Genomic DNA, 12,030 nt, shown 5'->3' with positions numbered 1-12,030 from the left:
TTTTTTTTTTTTTTTTAAGATTTTATTTATTTATTTGACAGACAGAGACACAGCGAGAGAGGGAACACAAGCAGGGGGAGTGGGAGAGGGAGAAGCAGGCTTCCCACCGAGCAGGGAGCCCGATGTGGGGCTCGATCCCAGGACCCTGGGATCAAGACCTGAGCCGAAGGCAGACGCTTAACGACTGAGCCACCCAGGCGCCCCAAGGTTTTTCACTAAGTGATTAAAAGCTCAAAAATCCTCTTCCCATTGTTTTCTCATACACTTTGCTTAATGCACTAGGCCACAGCGGCCACGCTTTTGGCAAAGCCCTCATCTAAGACCTCACAACCAGCAGGAAGGGGGAGAGATGTCCAGGTTTGAAAATGAGCCATTTCTCCACCTGCCCCGTGATTCTGGGGACCCCTGAGCCCCTAGCATAAGCGGGACCTCCTGGCATCCGCCTGGGCCCTGGCTCACAGGTGTTACCGCCGGCTGCTCCCTGCCTTCAGGAGTTCCCCAGGCTGAAGCACTTCCCTGCCTACGTGGAACCCCTGATGGGAACCAACTGTGAGGAGAAGCAGCCCTTCCTCCAGTTGCCAGAGACCCTGGCGGAGCTCCGCAGCCAGCTGATGGATGTGGGTCTCAGCTTCATCAATCAGCTCCTCCTGAAGGGTCAGTACCAGGAAGCCCAGGGCCACTGGAGACTCACCTGCATTCGGGGGGTGGGACTGCCCTACAGGGCAGTGTTCGGGGTTCCAGGCACTTGCAGAGAGCCCTGCCTGCCCCTGTGCATCTTCCCCCAGGTGACGCAGCCTCCTGGAAGCCCAGGCCTCTCTCCGGAAGACGCTGGGCTGTAAGAGTGTCCTCAGCAAAGCCCCTCCATTTCCCCTAGGCATTAAAATGAACTCCTATGAGGTGCTGCCCCCGGCTGTGGACAGAAAAACACTTCTCAAGTGTGAGTCCTCAGTGCTGGGGTCCAGAACAAGGGGTGGGAAAGAAAGGAGCAGCCCCCCCGCCCCACGGGGGGGCCTTGTCTTCCCCAGCCCCACCTGCATTCAGACCAGGGCTCCAGAGAGATGCCAGCTCTCTGACCTCCCACTTACAACTGAAGATCTCAGAAGGACTCAGCCTGTGACTCCAAGGCCCTAATAGGGAAGGGAGGACTACCCTGTCCTACCCCATGGGTGGGGCAAGGACCTGCCTACCGCCCAGCTGCTGGTTCTGCCATCCTCCCTGGCTCTGGTGGGGCACAACTTCTGCCCTCAGTTCGGTCCCTGCCAGTATCCCCACACCCCCCCCACACACACACCCGGGCTTTAGCCAAGCCAGCTTGGATGACACTGTCCATTTCTTCCTCAGACAATCTCCCTTTTCCTTTGATGCTTCTGCAGCCCCTCTCCTGGGCAGGGCTGGGAGGCACATCTCAGTGACTTCTCTGAGATATAGTGGGTCTCTCTGGTGAATTCCTGAGTCACCTCCTCCAGGAGCCCTCGACTTCCCTCAATCCCATTCAGTCTCCTGTCCTCAGCCCCGGGGGCGCTCACCCTGGCTCCCTTTCCCGTCCCCTCCCGCCAGGTTACTGCAACCTGAACTTTGACCCCACCACGGCCAGCGAGGAGCTGTTCCTGTTCAAAAAGACCCACTCGGTGCTGAACCTGAGCATCCTGCTGGAGCCCTTCGCCACGGGCGGCTCCTTCCCCGGCTGCAAGCAGTGGTCGCAGGTGCTGTGCTCCCGCGGCCTGTCCGAGGGCCGCCACTACTGGGAGGCCGACGTGTCCAACTCGTGGGTGTGCTTGGGCCTCACCTACCGCCGCAGCCGCCCGCCCGGCGGCCGCCCGCGCCGCGACGTCGTCTACCTGCTGGGCCGCAACCCCTACTCGTGGTGCCTGGAGTGGGACTCGCTCAAGCTCTCCGTGTGGCACAACAACACGCAGACGGTGCTGCACGGCGGTTACCACCGCACGCTCGGCGTGGCGCTCGACTGCGGTGCCGGCTGCCTCTCCTTCTACTGCGTGGCGGGCGGCGTGAGCCTGCTCTACCGCTTCCTCGTCCGCTTCCTGGAGCCGCTCTACCCCGCGGTCATGGTCAGCAGCGGCTCCTCAGTCACGCTCAAGCAGCACGCGGAGGCGGAAGCGGAGGCGGAGGCGGAGGCGTAGGCAGCGGTCAATAAAGCTGGACTCCAGCGCTGGCTGGACTCGCGGGGAGGGGCGCCGGGGGCGGGTGCCGCCGGGGGTCCCCGCCCCGGGTTGGAGGGATGGGGTGGGCGGCCCACCGGCCTCCCGACCCGCGGCCCCGGACGTCCCGGGAATCCCAGGAAACAGGCAGACCCCCTCCGTTCCCGCAGCCCCAGGAGAAGGGCTCTGAGGCAGGCTGGAGTTCCCCCAGGACTGGGGGCAGTGCGGTGGCCTCCGGAGGGCAGATTCCTGACCCGGGTGCACAGGGTCCCCCACCGTGGCGACCACCCTCCTAAGCCCCATAGAGGCCCCTGGCTTTGGTTCTCCAGGCTGGTCCCGGCACCGGGGGCCCAGGGAAGTGTTCCCGAAGGCCCTGTGGCCTGAATGGGCGGGGCTTGGAGCAGATGGCTTCTCTCCGCTCCTCCCCTGCAGGTGACCCGGCTGAGAGTGGCACCTAACAGATGGTTTGGGGGGTTCTGTCCCAGTTGCTTAATTGGGGCTGGGAGGTTAAGGCGAGGAACCCAGGCTGATCTCAGGCCCAAAGAAAGGTTGAGGGCTTACTGACAGAGCAAAGCCTCTCATACACCTGCTGTTTCAACCTCTGGAGCAGATGTGAAACTGAAGCTGTCCACTCTCCACCCACTTCTGTGTGGCTGGAAGCTGTTTGCCCCAGCCATCGGCCCACTCCCCTCCACTCTCCTAACATGTCGCATTGCCCAAAAGCAAAGGGGCTGCTTCCCCATCCAGGCCTCTGCCATCCCACCTGCCCGGTCAGCGTGTGCGGAAGTGGCCTGCGAGGCTGGATCCCGGCCAGGTTCCTGCCTCGCCACCGCAGGAGCGTGCCTGGGGGACTCAGGCCCTCTGGGGAAGCCACCTCAGCATTTCCAGCCTCAACCAGCCTTTTGTTCTAACGGCCTCTCTTGCGGAAGCTCTCAGGTTAATGATCGACTCTGAAGAGGAAAAGCTACAGGTCCTAGGAGAAAAGCCCTCGGGCAGTGCGGCCCAGAACCAGGCCAAACAGCGCCCGGCCCCACGGGTGTGCCTGAATTCCATCCCCGCCTGGCCTGTTGGAAGAGAAATTAGTGACCCTAGTTTCCCATCAGGAAGACGTCATTTTAGGGCCAGGACGGGGCCAGACCGGAATCAGGTGTAGGGGGTACTCTCAAGGTCTCTGAGGGTGGGGCACCCTCGAGCAAACTGTGGCTGTGATTTCTTGCTGACCTTCCTTTCTGGAGTCTTCACTCTTGTTCCCCATGAGCGGTTCCCCACGCTGATAGGTAGGAATGAAATGTAAACTTTTCCCAGTGTTCAGGAGAGGTCTTTCACACCCAAATGCCTACATCTTGGCTCCCCACCCCCAACCCCTGCAATCTTCATTCTTCCTGGGATGAGGTCAAGAAGTGCTGAGGAGGCGAGGGTGGGGTACAAGGAGGCAGTAGGGGCCTGCTCTGACTAGCCGAATAGATCTCCAAGTCTTTCCCCATCTCCTTGCAAGGAGGCAGCTACCCTTGCCAGCTCTTCATGGGGTGCTGTGTGATGCTGGGAACCATCCTGACACCTTCGGGCACTTGTTGGTGTGAAATCCACATCCGAACTAATAGGGGTATTTGCTTTCCTGAACAGCTCTTCCTTTGCAGTTCCTAGGCCACTAGGAATTCACAATGATAGTCCTGGGGGTCCTCAAATGCTTTTTATTTCACAAAACCAAATGGCAAGCAGGCCTGCACATCAGGGAGGCTAGCCAGCAAACCAAAATGTCAGCATTTTCTGCTCATGGCTCAGCATGTGCCTCATGGCAGAAATATGCTAGAGGGGTCCTCCCCGGCGCAAGATCAGCCAGTGCTCTTGGGTAATCCATGTCTATGAACCCTACCCTTTCCCTTTCCCCCACTGCAGAGACACCAGGGAAGGAACTGTCCCTAGAACGCCACCCACACACTTCTCATGCCTTCCTGCTCCTGCCTTAGCACTCAAATATTTTTTTATTGTGAATCTGAATAGGCTGTAAACTAGTCTGTCACCAAGGATTATTTCACTTTAAAATGTCCATGTGGTAGCGCCTGGGTGGCTCAGTCGTTAGGCATCTAACATCTAGCCCGAGCCCTGTGTCTCGGGTCGTGGCCCCGGGGTCATGGGATCGAGCCCCACATCAGGCTCCCCGCTCAGGGGGAAGCCTGCTTCTCCCTCTCCCACTCTCCCTGCTTGTGTTCCCTCTTTCGCTGTGTCTCTCTCTGTCAAATAAATAAATAAAATCTTTAAAAAAAAATAAAAAGGGGCACTTGGGTGGCTCAGTAGTTAAGCGTTTGCCTTGGGCTCAGGTCATGATCCCAGAGTCCTGGGATCCAGCCCCACATCGGGCTCCCTGCTCGGTGGGAAGCCTGCTTCTCCCTCTCCCACTCCCTCTGCTTGTGTTTCCTCTCTCGCTGTGTCTCTCTTTCAAATAAAATCTTAAAAAAAAAGTCCGTGTGTCCTTTACAAAAAAAATTATGTTCCTGTATTACTTGGGTAATTTTAAAATTAATCTTTTTTTGCATTTTCTATAAAAGTAATGTTGCTTTTATTTAACAACACATGGCATCTACCATGTCAGCCACTGTTCACAGCAAATGAAATGTTCATGGCAAATATGAACTCACATAATCCTCATAAAACCTTATAAATAGGTATAAATTATCCCCATGGTATGGATAAGGAAACTGAGAAGAGGTTAAGTGACTTGTCCAAGGTCATGAAGGTGTATAATTGAGGAGCCAGGATTCAAATCTAGACTGTCTCTTTTTTAGCTATTATGCTACACCGCCTATCTTATTCTGTGTTCGCTACAGAAAACTTACAACGGGGTGCCTGGGTGGCTCAGTCGGTGAAGCGTCTGCCTTCGGCTCAGGTCATGATCCCGGGGTCCTAGGATCGAGCCCCACATTGGGCTCCTTGCTCAGCAGGAAGCCTGCTTCTCCCTCTCCTACTCCCCCTGCTTGTGTTTCCTCTCTCGCTGTGTCTTTCTCTGTCAAATAAATAAAATATTTAAAAAAAAAGAAAACTTACAACAATACTGTATACTTTCAAAATGCAAAAAAAAGACTTCCTTCTCCTCCCTTTGCCATCCTTTTCCTAAGTTAAGTCTGCACATGCCCTGCATCCAGGTGGGAGCAAAGGACCTTCTTATTCCTCCATTTGCTTCCACTTTCAACCTCCCCTTTAGCGTGAAGATTCTTTGAGGCTGAGGATCCTCCAGCAGGTGTGTGAGGGGAGAAACACATACCTCTCTCAGCCTCTGTTTCCTGATCTGTAAAATGGCATGGACAGGGACACCGTTCATATTTGTTAAAGATTCTATGACTCCCAGTGCTTCTCAAACCAGGCAGCTGGGAAACATGCATTTGGGGCAGGGCCAGGACTAGGGTGAAGCAAGTGAGGCATTCACCTCAGGCACAAAATTTAAGAAAGGGCTCCAAGGGGCACCTGAGTGGCTCAGTCAGTTAAGTGCCTGCCTTTGGCTCAGGTCATGATCCTGTAGTCCTAGGATCGAGTCCCACATTGGGCTCCCTGCTCCCTGCTCAGCAGGGAGTCTACTTCTCCCTCTCCCTCTACTCCTTCCTCTGTTCATGCTCTCTCTCTCTCTCAAATAAAAAAATAAATAAAATATTATTTTTAAAAAGGGTACTAAATGAGAAAAATATACAGCCAAGAATATTTTATCCAGCTAGGTTGTCATTGAAAATAGAAGGAGTCAAAAATAAATAAAATTTTAAAAAAGGTACCTGGGTGGCTCAGTTGGTTAAGCAACTGCCTTCAGCTCAGGTCGTGATCCTGGAGTCCCGGGATCGAGTCCCACATCGGGCTCCCTGCTTAGCAGGGAGTCTGCTTCTCCCTCTGACCCTCACCCCTCTCATTCTCTCTCTCTCAAAAATAAATAAAATTTTTAAAAAAAGAAAAGAAAAGAAAATAGAAGGAGTGATAAAAAGTTTCCAGGACAAACAGAAACTAAGAGAATTTGTGATCATCAAACCAGCCCTATAAGAAATATTGAAAGGGGTCCTCTAAGCAAAGAGAGAGCCCAAAAGTAACATAGAGCAGAATGGAACAGAGACAATATACAGTAACAGTCACCGTATAGACAATACAATGGCACTAAATTACTATCTTTCAATAGTTACCCTGAATGTAAATGGGCTAAATGCCCCAATCAAAAGACACAAGGTATCAGATTGGATAAAAAAGCAAGACCCATTGATATGTTGCCTGCAAGAGACTCATTATAGATTGAAAGTGAGGGGATGGAAAACCATTTATCATGCTAATGGACATCAAAAGAAAGCTGGAGTGGCAATCCTTATATTAGACAAATTAGATTTTAAACCAGACTGTACTACGAGATGAAGAAGGACACTATAGCGTACTTAAAGGGTCTATCCAACAAGAAGATCTAACAATTGTAAATATCTATGCTCCTAACATGGCAGCAGCCAATTATATAAACCAACTAATAACAAAAATCAAAGGAACACATCGACAATAATACAATAACAGTAGGGGACTTCAACACCCTCCTCACTGAAATGGACAGATCATCTAAGCAAAAGATCAGCAAGGAAATAAGGGCTTTAAATGACACATTGGACCAGATGGACTTCACAGATATATTCAGAACATTCCATCCCAAAGCAACAGAACACACATTCTTCTCTAGGGCACATGGAACATTCTCCAGAATAGATCACATACTGGGTCACCAATCAGGTCTCAACCAGTACCAAAAGATTGGGATCATTCCCTGCATTTTTTCAGATCACAATGCTTTGAAATTTGAACTCAATCACAAGAGGAGAGTTGGAAAGAACTCAAATACATGGAGGCTAAAGAGCATCCTATTAAAAAATGAATGCGTCAACCAGGAAATTAAAGAAGAATTTTAAAAATCACGGAAACAAATGAAAATGAAAACACAACTGTTCAAAATCTTTGGGATGCAGCAAAGGTGGTCCTAAGAGGGAAGTATAGAGCAAACAAGCCTTTCTCAAGAAATAAGAAAGATCTCAAATACACCACCTAATCCTACGCCTAAAGGAGCTGGAGAAAGAACAGCAAATAAAGCCTAAACCCAGCAGGAGATGAGAAATAATAAAGATCAGAGCAGAAATCAATGAAATAGAAACCAAAAGAACAGTAGAACAGATCAACAAAACTAGGAGCTGGTTCTTTGAAAGAATTAATAAGATTGATAAACACTTGGCCAGACTTATCAAAAAGAAAAGAGAAAGGATCCAAATAAATAAAATCATGAATGAAAGAGGAGAGATCACAACCAACACCAAAGAAATACAAACAATTATAAGAACATATTATGAGCAACTATATGCCAACAAATTAGACAATCTGGAAGAAATGGATGCATTCCTAGAGATGTATAAACTACCAAAATTGAACCAGGAAGAAATAGAAAACCTGAACAGACCCATAACCAGCAAAGAAATTGAAGCAGTCATCAAAAATCTCCCAACAAACAAGAACCCAGGGCCAGATGGCTTCCCAGGGGAATTCTACCAAACATTTAAAGAAGAATGAATACCTATTCTTCTGAAACTGTTCCAAAACCTAGAAATGGAAGGAAAACTTCCAAACTCATTTTAAGAGGCCAGCATTACCTTGATCCCAAAACCAGACAAAGACCCCACCATAAAGGAGAATTACAGACCAATATCCCTGATGACATGGATGCAAAAATTCTCACCAAGATACTAGCCAATAGGATCCAACAGTACATTAAAAGGATTATTCACCACAGCCAAGTGGGATTTATTCCTGGGCTGCAAGGTTGGTTCAACATCCACAAATCAATCAATGTGATACACTACATTAATAAAAGAAAGGACAAGAACCATATGATCCTCTCAATAGATGCAGAAAAAGCATTTGACAAAGTACAGCATCCTTTCTTGATTAAAACTCTTCAGAGTATAGGGATAGAGGGCACATACCTCAATATCATAAAAGCCATCTATGAAAAACCCACAGCAAACATCATTCTCAATGGGGAAAAACTGAGAGCTTTCTCACTAAGGTCAGGAACACGGCAGGGATGTCCACTCTCACCACTGCTGTTCAACATAGTACTAGAAGTCCTAGCCTCAGCAATCAAACAACAAAAAAAGAAAAGGCATCCAAATCGACAGAGAAGTCAAACTCTCACTCTTTGCAAATGATATGATACTTTATGTAGAAAACCCAAAAGACTCCACCTCAAAACTGCTAGAACTCGTACAGGAATTTAGTAAAGTGGCAGGATATAAAATCAGTGCACAGGGGCGCCTGAGTGGCTCAGTCGTTAAGCATCTGCCTTCAGCTTGGGTCATGATCCCTGGTTCTGCGATCAAGCCCCACATCGGGCTCCCTGCTCCACGGGAGGCCTGCTTCTCCCTCTCCCACTCCCCCTGCTTGTGTTCCTGCTCTCGCTATCTCTTTCTGTCAAATAAATAAATAAAGTCTTTTTAAAAAATAAAAAATAAAATAAAATCAATGCACAGAAATCAGTTGCATTTCTATACACCAACAATGAGACAGAAGAAAGAGAAATTAAGGAGTCCATTCCATTGACAATTGCACCCAAAACCACAAGATACCTAGGAATAAATCTAACCAAAGAGGCAAAGAATCTGTACTCAGAAGACTATAGAACACTTATGAAAGAAATTGAGGAAGACACAAAGAAATGGAAAAATGTTCCATGCTCATGGGTTGCAAGAACAAATATTATTAAAATGTCTATGCTACTTAGAGCAATCTACACATTTAATGCAATCCCTACCAAACTACCACCAAATTTCTTCACAGCAATGGAACGAATAGAGGCGCCTGGGTGGCTCAGTTGGTTAAGCAACTGCCTTCAGCTCAGGTCATGATCCTGGAGTTCCGGGATCGAGTCCCACATTGGGCTCCCTGCTCAGCAGGGAGTCTGCTTCTCCCTCTGACCCTCTTCCCTCTTGTGCTCTCTGTCTCTCATTCTCATCCTCTCAAATAAATAAATAAATAAAATCTTAAAAAAAAAAAAGAAATGGAACAAATAATCCTAAAATTTGTATGGAACCAGAAAAGACCCTGAATAGCCAGAGGAATGTTGAAAAAGAAAACCAAAGCTGGTGGCATCACAATTCCGGACTTCCAGCTCTATTACAAAGCTGTCATCATTAAGACAGTATGGTACTGGCACAAAAACAGACACATATTTCAATGGAACAGAGTAGAGAAGTCAGAAATGGACCCTCAACTCTATGGTCAACTAATCTTCGACAAAGCAGGAAAGAATATCCAATGGAAAAAAAGACAGTCTCTTCAACAAATGGTGTTGGGAAAATTGGACAGCCACATGCAGAAGAATGAAACTGGACCATTTCCTTACACCACACACAAAAACAGACTCAAAATGAAGGAAAGACCTGAATGTGAAACAGAAATCCATCAAAATCCTGGAGGAGAAGGCAGGCAGCCACCTCTTCCACCTCAGCCGCAGCAACTTCTTCCTAGACACGTAGCCAAAGGCAAGGGAATGCAAGGGCAAAAATGAACTATTGGGACTTCATCCAGATAAAAAGCTTTTGCACAGCAAAGGAAACAGTCAACAAAACCAAAAGATAACCTACAGAATGGGAGAAGATATTTGCAAATGACATATCAGATAAAGGGCTAGTATCCAAAATCTATAAAGAACTTATCAAACTCAACACCCAAGGAACAAATAATCCAATCGAGAAATGGGCAGAAGACATGAACAGACATTTCTGCAAAGAAGACATCCAAATGGCCAACAGACACATGAAAAAGTGCTCAACATCGCTCGGCATCAGGGAAATCCAAATCAAAACCTCCATGAGATACCACCTCACACCAGTCAGAATGGCTAAAATTAACAAGTCAGGAAACGACAGATGTTGGCGGGGATGTGGAGAAAGGGGAACCCTCCCACACTGTTGGTGGGAATGCAAACTGGTGCGGCCACTCTGGAAAACAGTATGGAGGTTCCTCAAAAAGTTGAAAATAGAGCTACCCTACGACCCAGCAATTGCACTACTGGGTATTTACCCCAGAGGTACAAATGTAGGGATCCAAAGGGGTATGTGCACCCCGACGTTTATAGCAGCAATGTCCACAATAACCAATGGAAAGAGCCCAGGTGTCCATCAATAGATAAATGGCTAAAGAAGATGTGGTATATATACACAATGGAATATTATGCAGCCATCAAAAAATTGAAATCTTGCCATTTGCAATGACATGGATAGAACTAGAGAGTATTATGCTAAGCAAAATAAGTCAATCAGAGAAAGACACAACTATCATATGATCTCACTGATACGTGGAATTTGAGAAACAAGACAGAGGATCATAGGGGAAGAGAGGAAAATATGAAACAAGACAAAACCAGAGACGGAGGCAAACCATAAGAGACTCTTAATCTCAGGAAACAAACTGAGGGTTGTTGGAGTGGAGGGGGGTAGGAGGGATGTGGTGGCTGGTGATGGACACTGGGGAGGGTACGTGTTGCGGCAAGCGCTGTGTATTGTGTAAGACTGATGAATCACAGACCTGTACCCATGAAACAAATAATACATTATATGTTAAAAAAAAAGATTGCAATATTAAGAAAAAAAGGGGGGGCTCCAAAAATCTCAGTAATCAAGATAAATGTTTTAATGCAATATTTTACAAAATCAAAATTAATGCAAAAATCTCTGATGGGCAGAATATCAAAATAGTAAATAAAGACCAGATCTGACCCAGTACTGGCACCACTTGCTCTGTATCCCCTCAGACTAAGCCTGGCCCTGATTCCAATAAAATTCTGTTCATGAAACCAGGTGACCCCATTGGCCATAGTTTGTTGATCTGATTTTCTGTAATTACTGCATTAAATTATTTGCCTTGATTACTGAATTTTCTTGGTATCCCATAAATTTTGGGCCCCAGGCAAGGGCTTCACTCCGCTCACCCTAGATGGGCATGTTGTGTACATGGAATTGAGTAGCTGGACCAAGGGTAGGCATCAGGGATGTCAAATGTCCTGTAATGCTCAGCATAGCCATTGCCAAATACCCCCATTGTTAGTAGGATATATATGTGCACAGATACTTTAAATGGAAAGTTAAACAACATTCATTTAGCTGCCCACCCTTGCCAAGACAAATAATAATGAAACTGTCAGAAGCTCAAGGGCACCCATTAAGAGGCTTTTGGTTCCCTGCCAAGTGTTTCTAGAAGCTGACTCTTCCTCATTTACGACTAGATTCTTCCTCCCTGGAGGACATGTGCCTTAGTGCTTTTGCATTTCACACGCAGTTGGGAGATGACACGGGTGCTTATATTTTTGCCCGCTTTGCTTCAATGTTCCACAAAAGTCCTCTGAGTGGCCCTGTGGGCTAGGCACAGGGCTCCCCATGGGGGCTGCAGTGGGAATCAAGATAGACTGAGTCAATCAAGATGACCCCGGTGCAGCTCAGGGAGTGGAGGAAGAGAGACCCTAAGATCAGTCACAGTGGTGCATGTATCTAGCCACGCACTGAGGTAAAAGCTCTTCAGGGGAAGAGATGACCAAGGAGCCATACCACGCCAAGCATCAGCAAACTGTGCCCATTGCCCGTTTTTGTATAGCTTGCAAGCTAAAAATGGTTCTTACATTTTTTTTAAGATTTTATTTATTTGACAGAGAGAGAGACAGCAAGAGAGGGAACACAAGCAGGGGGAGTGGGAGAGGGAGAAGCAGGCTTCCTAGGGCGCCTGGGTGGCTCAGTCGTTAAGCGTCTGCTTTCGGCTCAGGTCATGATCCCAGAGTCCTGGGATCGAGCCCCACATCCGGTTCCCTGCTCTGTGGGGAGCCTGCTTCTCC

At 48.1% G+C, this 12,030-nt stretch overlaps 1 protein-coding gene across 1 annotated transcript in view; it reads left to right on the top strand.

Annotated features, from left to right (window-relative positions):
* Nucleotides 1-2,138, top strand: part of LOC112814459 (E3 ubiquitin-protein ligase TRIM65-like) — a 5,907-nt gene extending 3,769 nt beyond the window's left edge. The window contains exons 5-7 of the mRNA XM_025860030.2: nucleotides 492-654; nucleotides 875-937; nucleotides 1,558-2,138. Coding sequence (XP_025715815.1) covers nucleotides 492-654; nucleotides 875-937; nucleotides 1,558-2,138 — 807 coding nt within the window. The remainder of the gene's footprint in view (nucleotides 1-491; nucleotides 655-874; nucleotides 938-1,557) is intronic.
* The last annotated feature ends 9,892 nt before the right edge of the window (nucleotides 2,139-12,030 follow it).

Source organism: Callorhinus ursinus, unplaced genomic scaffold (genome assembly GCF_003265705.2).
Source record: "Callorhinus ursinus isolate GAN/ISIS: 27379988/994484 unplaced genomic scaffold, GSC_fseal_2.0 scaffold68, whole genome shotgun sequence".
Classification (NCBI taxonomy): domain Eukaryota; kingdom Metazoa; phylum Chordata; class Mammalia; order Carnivora; family Otariidae; genus Callorhinus; species Callorhinus ursinus.
Note: the sequence above shows the minus strand (reverse complement) of the source record. Positions and strands in the feature narration are given on the sequence as shown.